This window comes from Lichenostomus cassidix, chromosome 2, assembly GCF_008360975.1.
Source record: "Lichenostomus cassidix isolate B80296 chromosome 2, HeHo_3.0, whole genome shotgun sequence".
NCBI lineage: Eukaryota > Metazoa > Chordata > Aves > Passeriformes > Meliphagidae > Lichenostomus > Lichenostomus cassidix.
This window is the reverse complement of record NC_139482.1, coordinates 118,740,344-118,763,197: the sequence shown is the minus strand read 5'-3', so window position 1 is coordinate 118,763,197 and position 22,854 is coordinate 118,740,344. Positions and strand designations below refer to the sequence as shown.

The 22,854-nt window shown below is 39.3% G+C and overlaps 1 protein-coding gene across 5 annotated transcripts in view; it reads left to right on the top strand.

Annotated features, from left to right (window-relative positions):
• NCOA2 (nuclear receptor coactivator 2) overlaps positions 1-22,854 on the top strand; it is a 188,765-nt gene that overhangs the window by 160,572 nt on the left and 5,339 nt on the right. For all 5 annotated transcript variants that reach the window (XM_085053012.1, XM_085053010.1, XM_085053013.1 and 2 more), the window contains 10 exons: positions 1,743-1,952; positions 3,709-3,924; positions 4,558-4,687; positions 7,512-7,677; positions 9,519-9,797; positions 10,607-10,684; positions 11,196-11,433; positions 12,485-12,662; positions 14,913-15,111; positions 20,964-21,053. In XM_085053012.1, coding sequence (XP_084909138.1) covers positions 1,743-1,952; positions 3,709-3,924; positions 4,558-4,687; positions 7,512-7,677; positions 9,519-9,797; positions 10,607-10,684; positions 11,196-11,433; positions 12,485-12,662; positions 14,913-15,111; positions 20,964-21,053 — 1,784 coding nt within the window. The remainder of the gene's footprint in view (positions 1-1,742; positions 1,953-3,708; positions 3,925-4,557; positions 4,688-7,511; positions 7,678-9,518; positions 9,798-10,606; positions 10,685-11,195; positions 11,434-12,484; positions 12,663-14,912; positions 15,112-20,963; positions 21,054-22,854) is intronic.

Genomic DNA, 22,854 nt, shown 5'->3' with positions numbered 1-22,854 from the left:
TTCTGAAGAAATAACCAGCTTTAATTTTGCAGGTTTTACACGAAAATTCTTAAAATATTTTTATCTGTTGAAAAAAAGGCAGCTAGATCTGCCAAATTGCTAGAGTCTGTTACATGGGGGGGACAGGGATCCTCCTTTAGTCCCATCCTGACCAAGAGTAGAATATATGATCTAAGCACCATCACAGCTCATCAACTGTGTTGTTATTTTGTGCTGCATTTCCAGCATTCTTTTTGGTAATATCAGTGCGTGCTAGCAAAGCTGTACATACAATAACTCACTCATCTATATGATTTTTCAAACTTCTGGAGCAAACTCTGAAACTGTCACTGAAGTTCAATTTTGTTTCAGTCCTCAGGCTTTATGATGCCCCTAATTTTGAGAAAGTAATTTTTGTTTCATAAGTTTTGTTTGCTTGGTTGAACAGGCAGACAAGACAAAACTTTGATCTCATGGTTAAGAATTAGGTGTATGGGATGTGATACATTTTCTGTACACACGTATAAGTAAATACACCTGGCAGAGAACTTATATTAAAAAAATAAATAAATGCAGTAAGTTCCTGTTCCTGGTTTTATAAAATAAAATTAAAGTGAGAGACCTCTGCTATATTTCTGTATATTTTAACAAATTTGCTAAACCTCATCTAAGTTTTCAGATTCAAAAGTAGCACGACTTCAATCTAAAATAAGAAAGTAGATATTTACCTTCTCAGTAATGTGGTAAACACAAAAATGCAGAAGTCGCTTGAGGGATGCTGTTATATCAGAGCCGCTTCTAGGGGAAGCTATCAGAAAGTATTGCAAATAATACTTTCACAAAAATGTTTAATTTACTTGCATGTATTTCATGGGTATTATTGGAAATGGAATCAAAGCTACAAGGTCAGTGTTTGATTCACGTTTGAGAACTCATTGAGCACACAGAGGGTGCTTTCATGCATTGGAACATTGCCCAAAGACCAGCTGAGCCAGATGCTTGCCAGCCACAATTTGAAACTCACTTTTCTGAGGCATTTTGCAGTTTTATTTGCAGAGGCTGATTTTAAAAGCACAGCCCAGAAGAAAGTACTTACATAAAGGCAGCAGTAACCATCAAGGATTTTTATTTTACCAGAATATTATGGTGGCACAGCTCTGTGTCTGGACCAGTTTTTTGTTGTTGCTGAATCATGGAAGTATTTATTTTTATTAAAGACAAAAAATGTAAAAACATTAAAAAAAATAAATTAAGAGGGACATGTTGAAATGGGGCTGTGGGATCCAGTATAGAGTCTGTCTGTCCTTAATTTTCACAAGTTCTTCAGGGGCACAGCTTATGCTGGAAAACTTTCAAAACTGAAATAAGTTGTAACAATCTGCCTCAGGATGACATCTGCATGCAGTTACAGTCCTACTAGGTATAAGATTAATTGGCAGTAGTATGCATATCACATAGTGGTGTATCTTGCTGTAGTGGCTCTTCTGTCAGTTAAATTGCATCATTTAAAATTTTTTAAAATATACGTCATATTTGGTTTGTGTTTAGTGTCAGAATGTTCCATTTTGAAATTTACATTTAAATGTCAAGAAGGGATGTTTCTCAGATAGATATGGAGTGGGTAAATTATGCAGCATTAAACAGCTGAGCCCAAGAGCTTTGATTGTGTCTGGGTTCTTTTTTTCTTTTTCCTTTTTTTTTTTTACCTAGTGAAGTTTCCATTCTTGTAACTTTGCTTTTTTTTCTTTGCTCCTCCTGTCTAGCTTTTAATAACCCACGAGCAGGGCAACTGGGCAGGTTATTACCAAACCAGAATTTACCACTTGACATAACACTGCAGAACCCAACAGGTGCAGGAACTTTCCCACCCATAAGAACGAATAGCCCCTACTCGGTGATACCTCAGCCGGGACTGATGGGCAGGAATGAAGGGATGATAGGAAGTCAAGGAACTTTGGGCAACAGTAGCACAGGTAAGATTATTTTCCTTTTAAAAAAAATATACTTGAGCAACAGGCTATAGCATGTGTAGTTTAACATTGGGGTTAATACAAGTGCAGATTATTACTTTCCATAAAGTCTGGAAGAAATTGTGTTTTGTGGCATGTTATGTATTGGCATATTTATTTTGAATTTCTGTGTCTGCACATTTTTTAGTCCTGCCTTTTATGCACTGCTTTGTACCCACATACAGAGATGGGTCTTTCAAAATAAAATCATGGGCAATACTGTTGCCCTTATGATGTTGGCTTTGCCCTCAATGATCCTTTATTTAGTAGCCTTAGTTCCTTTTTGGGAACCATCAGATGTTGCAATTAGCCACATATTAACCTAATAATGAACAAACATATAGCTTGTTTTACAAAAATCTGGCTGATGGACTTATTTCAACTGGTGCATAGTCTGAGATTATGCAAGTGTGCAACAGCCACTGTAAGAGCTCTGAGTAAACAAACAGGCATTGTATGTTCTCTCAGCTGGCTATTCAGTGTCAAATTTTTATATTTAATTTACATCAGTATTAAAAAAGACATCCAGCCAGACACTAAAATATTTTATTCAAGCAGTTTAGAGATCAACTTGTATTCTTCCAAGTGTCTTATTAATCTCATGTTCTGCATACATATCAGAGAGTTTTATTAATCTTATGTATACAAGTTAGAGAGTATTATTGTGTCCCTGCCTTGCTTTAGCACAGCACATCTTTCAGCTGATAGAATATGTACACGAATGGAACAAACCTTCAGCAAGCAAATTTTGTACAGCAGCTGAAACAAAGACCCTCTTCAAAGGGATTTTCTCTGGTTGTATGTCACCAAATAATTGAACTGATAAGTAATAAGTATTTGTGTGGCTTTTAGTATTCATGTAAGGATTTTGCGAAATGCATCTGAAAAGAGCAATCTGAACCAGTAATCTGAAATCAGTACTTTATCTACTTTCTTGACTGATTAATATTGAAATGTATAAATACTATGAATGACATCTTTGGGGCTTGGGGGTTTTCATGTTGGGTTTTGCTTGAAGTTTTTTGGCTACAGTCAGAGTGTAGTATTCTATATGTTCCAAGTGTAAATAAAACGTATCAGTTGTTTACAGTAGATGTGGGAGGACTTCCCCTAAAATAACGGTAATGAACTTCAGCATCAATCGGAAAGTTCCTGTGAGTAATTTCCCTGCACTATACATTGGTCTGAGATTATCTGGGTGAGCCTTACAGCTAAGAAGGCTCTAGGTTCCAAATGAAAGAAGTCTCCAAAATATGTTTGCAGGACATGAATTGATACTCAATCCTTCTAATTTGTAAGCGAGTTTAGCATTAACACCTTGTTACTCAAGTCCCCATTCTCACTTATCACTTGGAAAGTAAAGCACTGACACACACATCAGCAAACGTGATTCATTTCCTGAGGAAGGAAGTTAAGGCTATCCACACACCCTCAGCACCTGTTGCAGACTACATGTGGGAACGCTTACTCTGAACAGCATTTCAGAAATGACAAGAGGATCTTCCTCTTGTAGGATGTATCACAGTCTCCAGTCCCTTGATGGAGCAGCGTAAGGCATCATTGTGTAGCTTTGCACATCTGGATGGGCAGTTGTGGTACAGTGTGCTTGAGTGAAACTACTACGTTTTTGTTGCTGAAAATGCAGCTCGTCAGGCAGCAGTAGCGCTAAGGCTGCTCTGTATCATGTGCCGGTGCCTAAGTCTGTTTGGCTCTCGTGCAGGAATGATGGGTGGCAATGCCCCTCGGCCTGCCATGGCATCTGGAGACTGGGGCAGCCAGGCTCCCGCCGTGAGGGTGACCTGCGCGCCCACGGCCGGCGCCATGAACAGGCCAGTGCAAGCAGGCATGATCCGCAACCCCACGGCCAGCATCCCCCTGAGAGCCAGCAACCAGCCCGGCCCAAGGCAGATGCTTCCATCTCAGGTCATGAATATGGGTAAGTCGCATGTGGAGCTGGTCCTTTTGGCATACACTGGATGGTTAAAGAGGAAGCAGTAATAAAAAAAGAAAGAAAAGAAACCCCACTTCAATTATGGATTTGATGAGAACCGTATTTCACAGTGAAATTTTCCTGTGGATGTGGGAGAGGTGTCCAAAACACTAAATTTTAGCACATGTGTTGAGATGGACAGTTCCTGCTACTCTCTAGCTCCACAACTGTGTGGCCAAAGAAAGAGAATATGAAGTTGCTCTAGTTCACTAAAGACTGTGGAGTTTTTTTAGAGGAAATGCTGTGGACATGATAATTGTTCCTGGTCACTTTTAAAGCAAGTACATTATAATACTGACTCCATGTACTGTCTTTTTTCTTATGCTTCTCTTATTAATTTTTGCATCTACAATGTTGAATCTGCTATTTTATAATGTTGAACCACTTCAGAGTATTCGTGTTTTCTCAAATTTTAAAAGCAAATTTTAAATAAAGAATAATGATGCTTTTAAGTGTAATGTTACTGAGGTCTTAATGTTTTTGTTTGCTTTTATCATAGCATAGATAATTCAATTGAAAGAATTAACATGAAAGTAGCTTCTCTTCTGGAAAATTATATGCTTATTTTTTCTTGATTAGGGCCATCTGAATTGGAGATGAACATAGGAGGACCGCAGTATAGCCAACAGCAGGCACCTCCAAATCAGACTGCACCATGGCCAGACAGCATCTTGCCCATAGAACAGGCAACTTTTGGTAATCAGAGCAGGTGAGTCTTGGTGTCACATCAGAACACAGAGAGATTTTGCAGGCCTATATTTTATACACCTCATGGAAACAAAGTTCTACATAAAACATTCATCAAATCTGCATCTAATTTTTGTATTATTTTATGCTCATGAAATGTATGTGTGTTCCAGTAATATTTTTAAATGCTGTCTTTGCCATGTAATGTGTTGAATGAATTGAAAGTTCTGTATCACACTGAATGCTGCCAGCACTTCAGGTATAGTTGCACCATTTTTCACCTCTGGAGCATGATTCTGTCTGATTTTGCTGTTTTTGTTGTTAACAATTGCACCGAACACTAAATGTGGAAAATTGCTGGTAGTAGTAGCCATGACTATGTAGTCATAATACTCCTGTCCCTTTCTGCAGTGGGTTAGCATTTTAAGTGATATGGGACATGGTTAATTATGTTTTGTTTGAGGTTTTTTAATTTACCTGAATTCTGTAAAAGATGAGAAAGGAAAGATGAAGGCTGCCTCTTCCCTGAAGTTAGTTTTTTTCTCAGGTAATCAGAACTGCAGTTTGATCACGACTCATTAACTCATGTGTAATGTATTGATAACTTCATTCATCATTAAGACTTTTAGATGATGGCAAAACTATTATAAGCAGTTTATACTTCTTAAAAAAGAGCCATGTCTCCTCCAAAAAGCTTGCAGCTTACTTTAAGGAAACTGTATATAAATTGAATGTCGAAGGGATACAAAATGGATAAGCAAGTACAAAATGTTGAAATATTTGCAGTTGCATAAGTAGTAAATGGGAGGATTGCTGAAAAGAAAATGAAGTGGATACATTTGGAAAAAAGTATCTTTGAAAAAAATGTTAATCTTATGACTGCATTCTCCTAATTTTCATTAGGATGCCCAAAAATATTATCCATAAATATATGTGGCATTTTCTTTGTTATATGCCGTGCTTTTCAAGATGCTTCCTGGTGTTTCTCTCAGTTAATGTATCCATATACACTGTATACTTACAGTAACTATATACTTACAGCAGAAGATGGTGAAAAAAAAATCCCATTGCATTGCATTTGAAAGTAGCAATATTTTCATCATTTACACCCCAACCAGAGATGATTAATTGGTTGGTGCTGCCATTTCTTGCTTTATTGCTCCCCAAGACTGATATTTTTATAATCTAATTGTTGCCATGTATTAAATGAGTAAAAACAGTTCTTAAAAAAATTAAAAATTGAAATTGTCATAGTGATATATAAAAGAAATTGAGAAATGGTAATTGTAAGTAGTTGTCATTGTTTAATATACAGAATTTGACAAATGTTTTAAAGGTTTTTTTATCGTGTGTGTTCATGCATATTTGCAATTTCAGGGAGGGTTTTTTTGCTAGCCTCATCAATTGTTTTTCCATATAATGGATCCCTTCTTATAAGTCCTCTTTAATGTTTGTAAGCAATTTGAATGAATTTTTTTTTTCTCTTCACTTTTGCTGATTTATAATTTCTTTTTACGAGAGTTAAATTTCTCTGGTTTTGAGTTTGATTAATACTTTCCCGTTCTGAAAGGTACGTCATCCTTTTTTTTTTTTTTTTTTAACTGGCTGGGATCCATTTAAACAGAATACATTTTTATTAGTTTTCCTGCCTGCCATCCTTTGAGTTTTTTCAGTGTATAGCCTGACGATGCAGCTCTTCTGCTTAGCTTTGACATAGAGATTAGACTTCCATGGCAACCATATATCTCATTATGGAAACTAAATACACAAACATGTTTCTTTGTTTTTTCTAAACAGACATGTAAAAAGGGTTCACGTATAGTGCTTTTCCTCCCTCCATGTGTGACAGCTTTTGTTGTCTCTGAGTAATTATCTGGGATGAGATTCTTCCATGATGTGCATATTGTAGCTGCCCTTGCCTGCAGAATGCTTTGCACTTTGTATTTTCTGTTGTAGTTTTGCAGTAGCGTGCATGAAGCAGGGCAGGTGTGTGAACTGCAAAACGAAATTGTGTCATTTGGCTGCAGATAAGGCATTCTGTCAGATTTAGTTTGTTTCTCAGGAAGTTTTACCCTTTGGGTTTATAATAAACCTTTTTTCTGCCTTTGTAACTGCGAGTGTGCTTCGCATACAAATTCAGGTGTGAGGTAAGCAGGATTTGTTGAGCCATCACACACTGCCTGACGGTACCCAAATTCTTGCTGATATCCTTCCAAGGCACATACCCAAGTGAATAAACTGGTACCCAAGTGTGCATTTGGAGTGAGCTGATGCAGTGTTTTGCTGCAAACAAAAAGGGGAATGTCCTTTCCTCCCTACTCCCCCATGCTTCTGCCCAGCTCTTCCAGATGTTCAGTTTGTGCAAGCTTAGACAATCCACAGACCCTTCTGTGACCTCTTCAGCTTGTTTAGCCTGATAGAAAACAAGCTGAAGGGAGAGTCTATGGAAATGAGCACTGCTTGTGAGAGTATACTTAATCTGACATCAGACATTCAAAGTTAGTTTTTAAAAAGCAATTATTTAGCCTTTTGTCTTCAGTGATGATGTTCTATACTGACTTCTGTGTTCCTCTGTTGACCCTGTAATATGCAATCAGCTACCTTTGGTGTGCCTTCTTGAATGTCAGATATACCACACTTGTAGGGTCTTGACAGGCATTAATCACACTATTTAGTTACTTCTTTGGGTAGCGTAACTTTCATCCAGAATAATTTTCTAAACAAAATTGGCAGCGATTAAAGTAATTTCTGTCTCCACTTGTTAGTTCAATTTGAATACTAATCCTTTGATATTATTTCATGTTTTCCAGCAGCTGTTTACCAACGCTGTGTTCATGTTTTCACAGGCAGCCATTTGGCAGCTCACCAGATGATCTCTTGTGTAATCATCCTTCATCAGAGTCACCAAGTGATGAGGGTGCTCTCCTGGATCAGCTTTACATGGCATTAAGGAATTTTGATGGTTTAGAAGAAATCGACCGGGCTCTAGGAATACCAGAACTAGTTAGCCAGGTATACTGGACATGGTATTTTGCATGTATTAGATATTGCTTTTAAAACATATGTTGTCAAGGTGGAGTTGAAAAAAGGGATTGTAAAACACTTTTTACAAGCTAGGTTGGAGTTACACCTTCTGTGTAAGATGGAAGTCCATCTAATGGCTCAGTGTCACCTGAAAACCTTACATCAGCCCCTGGTTTAGTCTTCTTCTTCCCTGCCACCCTTACCTGGATCTCCTTCCTCTGACCTGCTTTTTGCAACTAAACTGACCAAAACAAAAAATGGTGGTTAGGGGGAGAAAGGTAAGATCATGGTGAGTAACAGAGTATAGGAGAGCAGAAAATAAGAATATGAAGACCTAGGAGTAGAGGAGCAGGATCGAAACTTTTGTCTGATGGGGCCAACAATCTTTTGAATTAGCAAAACTGAGATGTGTAAATTCACCCATAGTTTTTCTCTGTGTGTTAAGGGATGAGTTTTACCTGAGGCAGCTGATTTCATCCCAAGCACTTAAACTGTAATTTTTTTCCTAAATTATGAGCATGATTCCTCAACTTTGTTCTATGCTTTTTCATCCATTCTTCCCCACAGTTATTTTTGTTGATTTCCATGTGATTCTTGCCCATTTCAGTCTTACATGGTGAAAAAAAAATGTGGTAAAAATAAAATTCTTTTGACTAAAAGTTAGCTCCTGACATTTCTGGCATTAGAATTTTATCTCCAAAATCAGCTGTATATGTCTATGTAATGACTTAATATTCTCAGAGGAGCCTGCAGTACTCATTTCATTCCCCAGCACTCATCAGCACCCTAAGCATAACTTCTGAACTAGCTCTGTATTTTAGATATGAAATAGGACCAATGAACATGAGAAAGCTATCTCCAAGCCTATCTGGTACAACGTACAACTCAGTGAGGTGTAGAGCTAGAGATAGGATTTATTAGTGAACTTCAGTTTTGTGGTGTGAAACTTTCATGCAATATTATATAGGTTTTGGAATACCACCCCCCAAAATTATGAATAATGGTTTATTTCAAACTAAGCAGTAAATATGTTTCTATTTAATTAATATTTTAGTGGAAACAGTTAAGGGATTTTGCAGATATAAGGGAACTGCTTCATTTTAAAACATGTTTTTTAAAATAGCCTTCAAACATTTTTTAGCAGCTTAAAGACTTTCTTTCATGAGGGCACTGAAATTTACATTAACTTCATTTTCAATGTCAGTGTGGAATAAGCTATAAAATTATTCTGGCTAGAGAAAATATTAGAGGAGTATCTAGAATGGAATTTAGAATTGCTTTAGCTTATTTATGCTAATGGATAATCAGTTAGTGCAAAAGTGCCCTGAAAGAATTAGGCACTCTGTTCACATTAGCGTCTGTAATAGTTTCAGGCATCTTTATTCAAAGTCATTATTTTGTTTAAAGATACTAATAAAAATCTGCTTATTCATTTGTAATACGTTTGGATTTATCTCGGATTCAATGGCAAAAATACGCTGGCATCACTTCATTTACAGATTTTGATCTAGCATTTGTCGTTTCGAGTTTTTATTCATTAGAAGAGTAATACAATGTCTATGTTAAGAACACAAAGATTGTGGGGTATTGTTTAAGAAAAAAAAATAAATGAGAGAGGAGGAATTTGTCTCAATGAATATATTTTGATACTCAAATATACAGTTCGGTTTTAAGTGTTCTATTAAGGTAAAGAAAGCTTATGTAAAGCTCTGCTTAAAAACATTCACATCCTAGAAGGTTGTTTTTGCAGGCTGCCTGTATTAGTTGCGTATAATACTCTGGAAAGCCGTGTCCCACCAACTGTTTCTATTGTCTGGGTATTTGTGCAGAGCCAAGCTGTCGACCCCGAGACCTTCCCCAGCCAGGAGTCCAGCATGCTGCTGGAGCAGAAGGCGCCGGTGTTCTCTCAGCAGTACGCGGCGCAGGCGCAGATGGCGCAGGGCAGCTACGCGCCCATGCAGGACCCGAGCTTCCACGCCATGGGGCAGCGCCCGGGATACACTGCCCTGCGCATGCAGCCCCGGCCCGGCCTGCGCCCCGCCGGCATCGTGCAGAACCAGCCCAACCAGCTGCGGCTGCAGCTGCAGCACCGGCTCCAGGCGCAGCAGGTACAGCCCCTTCCCTGCCCAGCTCCACCTCTCCTAGGCGGCACGTGCTGGCAGCTTGCTCCGGATGGAGCGGGTCTGCTTTTGAGCTAAAAACAGGAGCCACAATGAGTTTCGACAAGATAGTGCCTTGCATGTTCTCTTTTTTGATCTCCTTTTTTGGCATCTTTACGTTATTCTTTGTATAATATAATGCAAGGACATGACTAGTATTTAAGCCTAGGTCTCACTAAGTCTTTGAGCAAGGTGCTTCTTGTTATCTACATCTTTTTCTTTGTTGTATCTTGACTCTTTCACCAATCTAACTGTTTTTGTTGCTGCCTGTTACCTCCTTGTTTTTCCCCTGGCTTTGTTCTACTTTTGGGAATTGTTTTAAGTTGTTGTTTCATTTTTAAATATGTAGGTTTGCACTACTGTCAGTGAGATATCAATGCTTTTTCTGTTTAAGAAGGAAGGATAATTTCTGCCTTCAAACATCAGGATAAGGTCTAATTTGGAGTAAACGTCTACAGTCCAGTCCCAAACTGAAAAAGAACAGGAACTATGAAGGGAGCATGTTTGGTGTAAACAGCATAGTGCCTGTGTTGGTATTTGTATGGTGTATTATCTCTTTAAGAAACAGCATTCTGTGAATGGTAATAGGATTTGAGCAGGAAAGTTAGTCACTCCTTGAATATATATAACTAGGTCTACAGTCCAGCTAATCAGGGAAGTAGATCTGTATAACTCTGTATGTAACACTTCTCTTTTTCCCTTTCCTTCTAAAAACTTTTGGGTTTTGGTGTTGGGGTGGTTTGTTTTTTTCTCTTTAGAATCGACAGCCACTGATAAATCAGATCAGCAGCGTCTCCAATATGAATCTGTCCTTGAGAACTGGAGTGCCAACACAGGTGAGAGAAATAATTCCTTAAAAAAAAAGTCACTTCCTTTTTTGCTTTCTTCCCCCAGTATAATACAGTAGCAATGCTATTTGGCAAGTACAGCTTCAATACAAATAATGCAATCTGCATGATAGGGAGCATTCTGCTGTTTTATTTCTGAGAGTCATTCCCATTTTTACATGGGATGGATGGTTGTTTAATAAAGATTTGTTTTAACCATGTTAACCATTGTTAACCATGCTTCTAATTTCCTAAACATGTGTGTTTTTAATGAGCTGCTCTATTTGCAAATACAAATCACTGCAACCTTAAACACTGGTATTATTTCAGTTACTGACTCTTGCACTGTTGGAAATCTTTCCCAGCAGAAATATTAACAAGATTATTCTCTCCTTTATATTTTTGTTAGTTGAGCGATGAGGGGAAAAAAGCTGCAATCTCCCACATTGCTCAAGTGAAGATGCCTCCACTGGCTGGGTTGCCTTGGAAGGGTTACTGATGGCTGTGGTTTTCCCCACAGGGCCCCATCAACGCGCAGATGCTGGCGCAGAGGCAGCGGGAGATCCTGAGCCAGCACCTGCGGCAGCGGCAGATGCAGCAGCAGCAGCAGCAGGTGCAGCAGAGGACGCTGATGATGCGAGGGCAAGGCTTGAGCATGACCCCCAGCATGGTGGCCACCGGTGGCATCCCAGCGACCATGAGCAACCCGCGCATCCCGCAGGCAAATGCGCAGCAGTTTCCATTTCCTCCAAACTACGGTACTGGTTCTACCTCTCCTCAGTGCATTTTGTCAGTCCTGACTCCCCTGTGTTACCCCCAGTGCTGGGTCCAAGCCCCCGATCCACAGGCTCTTGCCTGGCTCCCTGGGAACAGTGGAAAACGTGGCAGTTTGGGCTCTTCGAAGTTCCACTTTCCTAGCACCAGTACCACTTATTCTCCAAGCACTGCTCTTTCTCTGAGCAATAGCAGAAGTGCAGTGTGTGTGTTTGTTTATATATAGATATATGCAGATAAAAGTGTATATGCACACATAAATACATATATGTGTATGTATTTACTTGAATGACTCTGAATTTTGAATGAGCTAAACAAACCAGTATATGTGATAAAAGTGCAAATGAAAGAAATTATGTGAATAGGTGTTGGTAAATACCATAAAGTGACCAGAAACAAAGTTGTATATAATTTTTACAATTTTGTTAATGAGATACTGCTTAAATACCAGACATATGCTTAAAAAAAATCTTCATGTGTGCATCATAAGGTAAAAATGCACATATAAATAAACAAAAAGCTCTTGAATTTAAATTATATCAATCAGTTTTAGACAAGGCATTCCATTCCCTACCCTTAAACCAATGTGTAGTATGACAATTGATACCATTTCCTTTGTTTGTTTATTTGTTTTACAAAGCCACAGACCACTTTGTTCTAGGGGTGCATGGAGCAGTTACCTCCATACAGTTGTTATACAGCTTCTTTACTTATACATACTGTATATAATATTAAATAATACATTATGTGAAAGTTTTGCTGATATAACAAATTATGTCCATCCAACTCTAAATTTGTTATCTGCTCTTACTGATCTGTTATCCTTTATACCAGTTTCTAATAGTAATAATGTTTCATAATAGTGCTTTCCCTCCAAAGTGTATTTGTAAATGCTTTATGAAAATGAAGAGACACAGAGTTAAAGATTCCAGGTGATTTAAGTAGGACTGTGTACAGACATGTCAGCAGGTATGAACTCTTGGTTTGTTGTAACTCTGAAGGTACAGTGGGTAAATTTCTCATTTTTTTCTTCAGGTATTAGTCAGCAGCCCGATCCAGGCTTCACAGGGGCCACCACTCCTCAGAGTCCACTGATGTCACCAAGGCTGGCTCACACTCAAAGCCCCATGATTCAGCAGTCTCAGGCTAATCCTGCCTATCAGTCCTCTACGGAGATGAATGGGTGGGCACAAGGGAATATGGGTGGTAACAGGTAAATCTAGAAGAAAACCAAAATGAACACACAGAGTAATGGGGTCATTTATGGTCTACACTTATTTATGGGCTTGTTTTATGTAATTGTTCGTGTGTTTGTTTGTTTTTAACTATCTATCCTAAAAGAGATTTCTTTTCGATTTGGCTTGACGAATTGGTTTAAATTCTGTCTTCATACAAGGCAAAGTGAGTGCTTAGCTAAAAGACCTGCATCCATGCAATGCATTGCTTTGTCTGTGATAACTGATCAAACACTGTGTGCCCTTAAGAAGCACCTGTGCTGCACAGTGAACTCCAGCCCCTTACGTTTGTATGGATGCATTTCTTCTGCATATGATTTTCATGTTGTGCTCCCACACTGCTTTCCACATGGCTGGATCAGCTGAGCCAGAGCCTATGCATTCCCTACTGCTCTGGAATTGCAGTGACTGGATTATCACCTCCCACTTTAAATGCTGGAGTGTAACCAGGTTCAGCCCATTAGTGCTTGCACATACTGGGGGTCAGCATATAGCTGTCATTCCCTGACAGCATCGTAGCAATACCTCACGCATGCAGTCACCTTTTCAGCTGAGGCCCCTGCCCCAGTGGGCATAGCTCTAATAATCAGTCTGCCCAAATTAAATGGGTTGGATGTTGAACACTATCAGTAGGCAGCAATGAGCTTCCAGATGGCAGTGATCTGAGCTTTTCCTTGGAAGACGGGAGGAGCTATCAGGTACAGCCTGTATCACTTGGCACTGGGGTGCACACAGCTGTCTCTAGCACAGTGCTTTTGTCATCCTGAAGTCCTCAGGCTTCTCTTACTGTCCTAGCACAGCAACAAATCTTTTTGCTGCTGGTTGACAGAGATTTACTAAACCCAGAACACCAGTATTTTATTGATGAGGCTGATCCAAGTAAAGTTCCCCCTGAAACAGCTGATTTATCTCTTATCCTCATCCTTGGCCATGCCTCATCCTCACTGTCTTTCTGAAGCATCTGCAAGAGGCATAGCTGTGGTGGCTTCTGCCAAAAATGGCAGCAGGGGCAGCTCCATAAGTCCAATGGTTGGCTTTGCTAAGCTGCTGCTCTACAGCAGAGACATGTCAAATGTGCTTACACAAGCCACTGAGTATTCACAATGATCTGTAGTGTACTGTTTCAGCCACCCAGATAACAACTTAAAAATGGGGCTAGGTGGCCTGAAAAGACATGGAGTTGGAAGGAAGAGAATGGTGGGATTTTCTGGGTTTGGTCCTGTGCCCAGAATGCCGTTGCACTCCACCAAGTCTCACAGTGCACAGCAACAACGTAATGGAGTACCCAAGTGTAAGGTTGAGTGTTAACCCTGAAGGATTTGCTCAGCTGTAGGAGCAGTGCTTCACAGGGAAGAGAAAGTCAGCCATGGTACTGAGACACAGCAGGCCTTCCAGTATTTCAGTCTAATGCAGATCCTTTAAACAGACACATTGTCAGTAATGATTCCTTCACTGACTGTTGGATTATGCTCAAAGAGTAGAAAAGCCTGATGTGTATACAGTGAAGTGCATTTTGGGAAATGCAGAGAAGTCTCTCATATGACTTTCAACATAACGGGAAGGAAGATACTGTCCAGAAAGCACTTGGACTGAATGAAATTTGAGATGAGATTTTCCACATTTACTCAAATTGTTCAGAAATTACCTTAAAGGAACATAGAGGGTAATTGCCTTAGACTTTATGTTGTTTCTTACAGTGCCACATTTTCAAAACCTGATGCTAAGACTTAGTAAATAAATTTCTGCACAATTGCATGTCTATATTTGTAAGCCCACTTGCCATAATTGTATGTGCAAATCTGGTATTCATAGATGTAAATAGCCTATTTTGCAAAAAAGAAAGTTTATTACCCCGTCTCCAATTTTATCTCAACAGTCCTGTGCTGTGCCAAGTGGAGGTTAAAGGTGTTTTCCTCTCCCTCCAAAAATTACTTTAAAATATGTACAAAGCTCCTTTAAACAGTTAATTGGCTGTTCTTGAATGTGCATAGCAGATTTGTACTCTGCCATAGTTTCACACGCAAAGGCATGCATTTTTGTGCACAGACATGAGACTTAAGTTTTGAAAATCTACTCCTTGGACATTAATGCTGAAAATTAGTTTTTCCTTTGAAGTTGGAATAAATTACAGTATATACAAATTCTAGCTTAAGATATATTAAAAACAGTTTCTTAGTGGCTTCAGCATTCTAAGTCTGACACATTGCTTTTTCCATTCCTTGCTGTAGCATGTTTTCACAGCAGTCCCCACCACATTTTGGGCAGCAAGCAAGCACCAGCATGTACAACAATAACATGAACATCAGTGTATCCATGGCAACCAACACAAGTGGTATGAACAACATGAACCAGATGACAGGGCAGATCAGCATGACCTCAGCGACCTCTGTGCCTACATCAGGGTTGTCCTCCATGGGTCCTGAGCAGGTGAGAATCTAAGGATGTGCGATGACAGCTAGAGGATTTGCTTCTACTTCCAGTAGTGTTTCAGGTCTGCTGTGTTATGTTTCTTCTACTAGTTTTCTTGAGAAATGATAATGTTAAAAGAGTTTTGGTTTTAGCTCTGCACTCGAGTAGCCAAGGTGATCAGTGAGGTAGAGAGTACTGTAGCTATAGCTCCTGGACTTCCATGGGAAGAACAGGGAAGCTCCTGTTCTCAGTCGGTAAGTTTCCGTAGCACTGTTGCAGTTGCTGATTCTCCCAGCAGTGGAGGCTAGAACTGGATGGCAGGCAGCTGCATCCTAGAGAGAAGAGTGAAAGCTGCCAGCGTGGGCAGGGTTTGGAAGATGCTTCAACTGCTACAGTGTTTGTAGCCCCAGACAATAAATATTCGATCAGCTGTCAGAACTATCCATCTGGTAACTTAACAAGCACAAAGTGCACATTTTTTGTAATGTGGTGCATATAAAATAGGTTGCTGAATCAATAGGTAAGTAACCTGGTCTTTTCTGCTGAGAGGGTGTTTACACACTCATTTGATATTGCTACTGAGGATATCTGAAATAAGAAAAAACATTTCCGTTTGTCAACCTGCAATTAAACTATTGCAGTACATGAATAAGTATTTGACAAAAAAATCCTCTTAATTAACAGGTTGAGATATTTGTTTCAAAACTGACCTCCAGCTTGTTCAAAACACAGCCTGTTTAAAAACACAGGCTTCAAATTATGGAGTTTTCTTAGAAATATTGACAGGAAAGTACCTCTTGTGTCTTCAGGTAACATCTCGTGCTAAAACTTTTTTTCTGATACTACAGCGTTGCAGTTTAAAGCTGGTTATATTGATGGCTTGTTAATGTATGACCTTTTTCCAGCCTAAATTTGGTAACAGAATTTACTTTTCCAATATTGTCCTTAATAGCTCTTCTATTTTAGAAAGATTATATCAACATGGGGGGGTTTGTTTGTTTTTTTTGTTTGGTTGGTTGGGTTTTTTATTAGTTTGAGATACTTGGATTGTCTCATTTTCTGTTTTGTCAAGTTTCTCTTGTAAGCCAAACAAGCCATGTTTTTTCAGTCTCTTAGGCTTTAAATTCCCTTTCCTTTCCTGCAGCTGTTCTACTTTGAATCAGTATTTCCTAAGCACCAGAGCCATGTGCATAACACTAGTTCTTCCCCATTTCTCTTGGCGTACTCTGACAAATATAGCTGCAGATCACATTTGTCTTTTACAGCTGCTACATACTGGTGACCCAAAGTAATTTTGATATCCCCTAATCTGTCACCTTCTCTGATATTCCCAGTTGCTAAGCCCAATTATAGCAGACAGTTTTTATTGTTAGTTCCCAAGTGCATAGAGTTGCACACATTTAATGTAGTAAAACAATAATAAAACCAAAAAAGAAAAGAGAGGGGATTTAAAGGTGACAACCTGATCTGATTTCTCAGCATACCCATGCTACATAATTTTTCCCAGGAACCTGAATTGACAAACTGCATTGTAGAAAGAGATCTGGTTTTATTTCAAAGATTTCCATGCAGGCTACTGTTTCCCCTGGCACAGCTGTCACACTGATTTTCCTTCCTGTTAGACTAGAAGATCTTGTTTCAAGATAGTATTTATCTCACTTCCAGTAAGCTGAATAGGCTGAGGTTCTTTATCCATCTCAACATTTGGTTTTCAGCCCATCAGTCCCTTTTTTGGATCTACTTTAAACTCCATTGTTGTAACCTCCTTCTAGAAATGTGAACAGAGTAACCAGACACAGTAACTTAACAGTGACTGCACCAAAACTGTGTAGAGTCAAGTTCTGCTTGTGATTTCTCTTCTAATCCATGGATTGCCTTAGTTCTTTTGGTGACAAAGTCACACTCAAAACCCTTGTGATGATTCCCCAAATCCTCCTCAACACATTCTACATAGATGAAACCTCCATTCTTTGTTCCCAAAAGTATTGTCTCTCTCCTGTCTCCATAAAATTGCATTTCTTAGATGGAGTCTGTTCAAGCAAAGTGTCATGGTTCATTCTGTAACAGTAACCTGTTTTCCTCCGGATTCACCACCCCAGCACTGTGTCATCTGCAAGCAAATGTTTTATGCTTGTTCTGGGTCAGAGGTGGCCAGCTGACAGCTGAGGGGCCATTTCTGGGCCACCAGACAGTATTTTTGAGTCCTCAGGAATGTGGTGCTTTACATTTTCTTTCTTGAGAAACATGAATAACTAAAAATGTATACTTGCATACTAAAATTGACACCATTTTTTTCCTGTTTTCAGGGCATAGTGTTTTACATCTTTATTTAGCAATTGACCTAGACTAGGCTGTACTTTTTCTTGTAACTGGTGGTTTTCAAAATGACTGTATTTTCTGTAATTCTGCTGACTGTTGCTCTTTCATTCATTCTTTGGGGTTTTTTTATACTGTCACCTACATTTCTGTTTACTTATTCAGTGTCACTTTTTGTTCCATAATACACAATTTGAACTTCACATGCTTGTCTCTTCCTAACCGCAGTGAGAGTAACAGTGGTTACACTATAGATGTGTTCATGCTTTTGAAAAAAACTCAACATTATTATTGGATGGTTTTGGAAGTAAGATCTATTACCTAATAGTAAACAGCTGTGCCTGGACTTACTGACCTGATGAGAAGCAGGTATATTATCCGTAGTACCAAACAGATTTAGTTGGCTCTGTCTCTCTCTCATTGTGGCACCATGCTGTACCATACAGATATATCCAGAGCTCAGAAATACTAAGTTTGGTGTTTATCTGATCATACTTGCATTATCTCCAATTTCTCTTTTTTACCACCTGGGCTCTCAGCATCACTATGTAAAAAGATTCTGTCTAAAATGGGCTTGTTAATTATTATATACTTAGAGGCTCTTTTATATATTTGTGGAATGAGATCTTGTCTCATTATCATCTTCTCTCTTATAATTACATTAAATCTGTTCAGGCTGCACTTATTAGTGTTTCTTCCAGGAAGCTGCTACCAGGAATGCTGAAATACTAGCTGCCATGTCTTCAGGATCCTCCTGCTCAAAACAGCTTCCCCAGACATCGAGACAGTAAACCTTCCTGGTGCTGCAGCATTCAGAGATCTTACTGTGCCCTTATCCACATCTTCTTGTTTGTACAGTGGACTATTGCCATGGTTTTGCCTGTTACTTATTTTGCATTATTTAGCATGGATCCATGCTATTTACTGAGCTACCAAAGAAGCAGTTTGAAACCTATGCAAGAAAAGAGGCCTTTCACTACATGAAATAACCCCCTATTCAGAAGTCCACTCAGAGTTGTTTATTAATCTGCACAGGGCAGTACTCCCAAGGCCAAAATTATCATGGCATCTAAGAAGAGTTATCTTGAAACAGTATTTTGATTTCATTCAGCATACTGGATCAAAGGAACTCTGGAGTGGTAGGAAACTTTCCTTGTTAGACATCTTGTATATAATTTTGCTTTACTAGTGGGAGAGTATTAATTATGCTTAAGTGCAAAGGAATTGTAAAATATATTTGTTCTTTTGTAATCAGACTTCATATCTGATAACACCACTTTACCTTTCTTCAGAAAATTACAAAAACCTTTCCATTTATTTGTCTTTCTCCATACTTTTCTAATTGATTTTTTTTTTGCAATCAGAAAAGTTAATGTGGGGTGTTTTGTTTTAAGGTCTTCTGAAGCAAATGTATTCACATAACAAAATAGTAGGGTTTTTTTGTTGGGTTTTTTTTTTTTTTGAGTTTGGATTGTTTGGGTTTTTTTATCTGATACCGTGTCAGTCGGGATTCTTGCATCATCACTGGCAAAGAGATTCTGTAATAGAAACTTCATTGATGCCTTTGCTCCTTTTATGGTGGCCTGGAGCCACCTTCCTTTTCCATACCTGTCCTAAGTGCTGTGAGGCAAATCATGCAGTCATCTTTTTGTTCCAAAACTGCTGTTGATTGAGGATACCATTTTTTTATTTCTGCTTTTGATTTTTATCTCCCTTTGTCTACTGAACAATCAGAAAAGGTATTTCTGCTTGTACGTTCTGATGAATGTTGATCAGTAGCAGAAAGCACTTTTCAAACATGGATTCATCAAATGCATGTAGATAGAGCTGCAAAGCTGTCTACTGTCTTTCTTTCTGAATACAATAACATCATTCTCTTCCCTTCTGATTTGAATTTTCACATTCAGATTTAAAAATCTGCCCACTTTAAGATGCGGAAAACATCTCTAGGATGCTTGCAGCACTTAATCGATTTCTTTGGAGTTAAAATTCCTATGGCAAAAATATTTTAAGTTTTTAAGCTTTCCCACTGAATTGTATTCGTGTCTCTGGCACCATTTGAAAGCAATTTTTAGGTGGTTGCGTACAATGGCATTTTTCAAAATCAGTGAATAGCAACAGACATAACAGTCAGGAGGACCTGAAATGAGAAGACTTTGTATGGTAAATTCAAGACAGCCTCAACAAGAGAAGACTGAGACTGGATCTTAACCAATCTCTATAAGTATCTGAAGTGAGGGTGCCAAGAGGATGGAGCTGGGCTCTTCTCACAAGCTCTACTCAATGGTGCCAAGCATTAAGACAAGAGGCAATGGCTAGAAACTGATGCACAGGAATGTGAAGAAGAACTACTTATTGTGCAGGTGACTGCAGTGGAACAGGTTGCCCAGAGATGTTGCAGAGTCTCCCCCACTGGAGATATTCAAGAACAACCTAGACACAACCCCTAGATCCATGTGTTCTAGGATGACCCTGCTTGAGCAGGGAGGTTGGATCAGGTGACCCACTGTGGTCCCTTCCAACCTGACCCATTCAGTGATTTTGTGATGCCCTTTATGCTGCAGGTTGCTGTAGCTGAAGTGGGGTAGTCCACAGGGAGAATTTATTCTGCTTGGAAACACGTCTCATAAAGGACAGGTCACACAGAAAACACCTTTTTCCTTCCTCAGAGATCTGGAGGGGCATATCTTCACTATGATCACATCTGTCTACTCTGAGGGAAGTAACAGAATCGACTCAACAAAGACTCCCTAGAGGAGGTTTCTTCCCCTGTAAAACTCCTAAGGAAAACTGTTTCTTCTAATATTTCAGAACCTTGCTGACGGGCTCTGTTTTGTATTTTATGCCAGTTCCTACATGGTGAGATTAATCCTTTGACTGAGAAAGCAATGCTGTAAATCTGGCAAACCACTCTTTCCACATTACTGAATATGACAGATCTTTGTTGTGCAAAAATGCACAGCTTCAATACTCTCCTGTGACTGTGTTCAGAAAATTGTGGAGACTGTCTCTTTAGGAAAGCATGCCACTGCACATTGTCCCATTTAATGCTATCTTTCTCCCATTGCTTGCAAACAGAAAAGTATTGTTAAAACTAAGTCAGGAGTTGGTATAATTTAGCCCACATGTTATCTCATCAGGCTTTAAAAATCGTGTGTTGGTTTGCAAGCAGCAAAGCCGTGTGTTATTGAGGTTAGGAAAGTAGTTACATGTTTCAGCTTTCAGAACTTTGGTCGCTGAGATGTCCTCTTCAGATAACACTGACCTAATTTATGGAGCCAGCTTTGTAAAGCATGCATAAGGGTCAGGAATGAAATTCAAATCAGGAATGAAATCTTTGTTGTTGACAGTGAAGCAGAATAACATGAGTCAAATACATGCTGTGCAAGAGAGGTGCTTGGCTATACAGTCACTTCCCTGACTTTGGCATAGTCTCAGGAGTGGGTGTTGGTACAAGCAAGTAGTGTAATGGTCTGTAATGCTCCTTTTTCATTCCCAGCCCTCCTCCCTATGTGTTTTTTAATTAATTCTCCTTAATATCTTGTTACAAATAGGTTAATGATCCTGCTATGAGGGGAGGCAATCTCTTTCCAAACCAGCTGCCTGGAATGGATATGATAAAGCAGGACGGAGATGCAGCACGGGTAAGAAACGGTGTGCAGCGGCAGCAGGACTATGAATGTGCTGTGGCTGGAGCAGATATGCTATCTTTTTACTGACAAAGTTACAGGTGCCCTGAATAATAGTAATTAACGTGAGGGAGGTGCACTATAGACACAGAGGAGGAAGGAGAGCCGGAAGGGCAGACGGACAGATGGACAGACAGAAGGTGGCCGAGCGGCGCGGGGGAGGCGCCATCTAGCGGCGGCCGCCGCCTCTGCCCCCGCGTCCGTGCTGGGCCAGGGTACGGTGAGGTTGCCAGCTGTTAAAGAGGAATTGGAGTAATAGGGGAAATTAGGAACGTTTATCTAAAAAGTTACAGGCATGAATGAAAATAAAGAATGTCAAAGTACTGAGGCAGAAGTAGCTGTACATGTATTTTATTGCATCTCTGTCTCTTTTGTATTAATATGTATTTAAAACTTTCCAGATACCAATTCTTCTCACACCTTCATTGTTCATATAAACATGCAAATGTCTGTCTCCAGGAGTGGGGGATCTGTACATAGGCTCTTCTGCAACCATTTCGTGTTCACTTTGATTAATAAAAAGATGCAATGTGTTCTGCTCTAGGAGAAGTTGTCATATACCAAAGTGTTATTACAGAATCTTAGAATGGTTTGGGTTGGAAGGGATCTTAAAGTCACCTAGTTCCAGCCCCCTGCCATGGACAGGAACACCCTCTGCCATTAGACCAGGTTGCGCAAAGCCCCATCCAACACTTAACGCTTCCAGAGATGGGCCATCCACAACTTCTCTGGGCAACCTGTTCCAGTGCCTCACCATATTCACAGTAATTAATTTCTTCTAATATCTTAACCTACTCTCTTTCAGTTTAAAGCCATTGCCCGCTGTCCTGTTACTATGTGCCATTGTAAAAGGTCCCTCTCCAGCTCTCTTGTGGGCCTTTCTAGGGACTGGGAGGCTGCTAGAAGGTCTCCTACTTAGTGCATTCCCTAACCAGTAAAATTTCATGTGCTAAGAGAAGCCTGACTGTCAGAGAAGGAAATACCAGGTACCGCTGAGGAAAGAAAGGGAATAAGGATGTTGAGACAAAAGCAGACTAAAGGAGGAGGTAGATTTTAAATAATTGTTGAAGAGAGAAGGAAAAGAGAGTGCATGTGACAGAAAGGGTACAAGAGAGGGTGGAGAGAAGTCAGGGTGCAGGTGGAAAGAAATGAGTGGCATGACTTTGAGCAGAGAATCTCTGGGGTGTAAAATTAAAATAATGGAGTCAGTGCCATGACAATGATTGGGATAATAGAAGTGTGTGAGAGAAACTTTGTCTCGCCTGAAGAAAAGCAACTTCTTAAAACCTCTGGAATTATTTTGGAAAAGTACATTGGACTGCACTTTGTGATTTTACTTTTATTCTATTAATGTACTTCTAACTGTCAGTGAAAATGCTGGTAGTTTATATGCACTATAAATACTTTTCAGTGAACTTTGAACAGTAATAGAGGTTAAACAGCTGCTTTATTCATGCAACTGAGATATAAACTACTCCTACATAACTTTTTTTTTTTTTTTTAGAAAGTTCAAGCTGTGTAACTAATATGCAGCTTTTGCAGTACATAATTTTTTTTCAAGTCCACCACTTCCACTGGTATAGTGGAAGTGTTTATTTAGTATCTGTCTGGAGAGACTGTTTGCTAAATGTCCACCCTGAAAATAAGGACATCTTTGGATTTTCACTTTTGTTTCCACTTTATCTTCAAAAAACACTAACAGGGTCCCTGAACTGTCTCTCAACATGTTAGAAAAAGGAGTCAAAGTTTAGTTTGT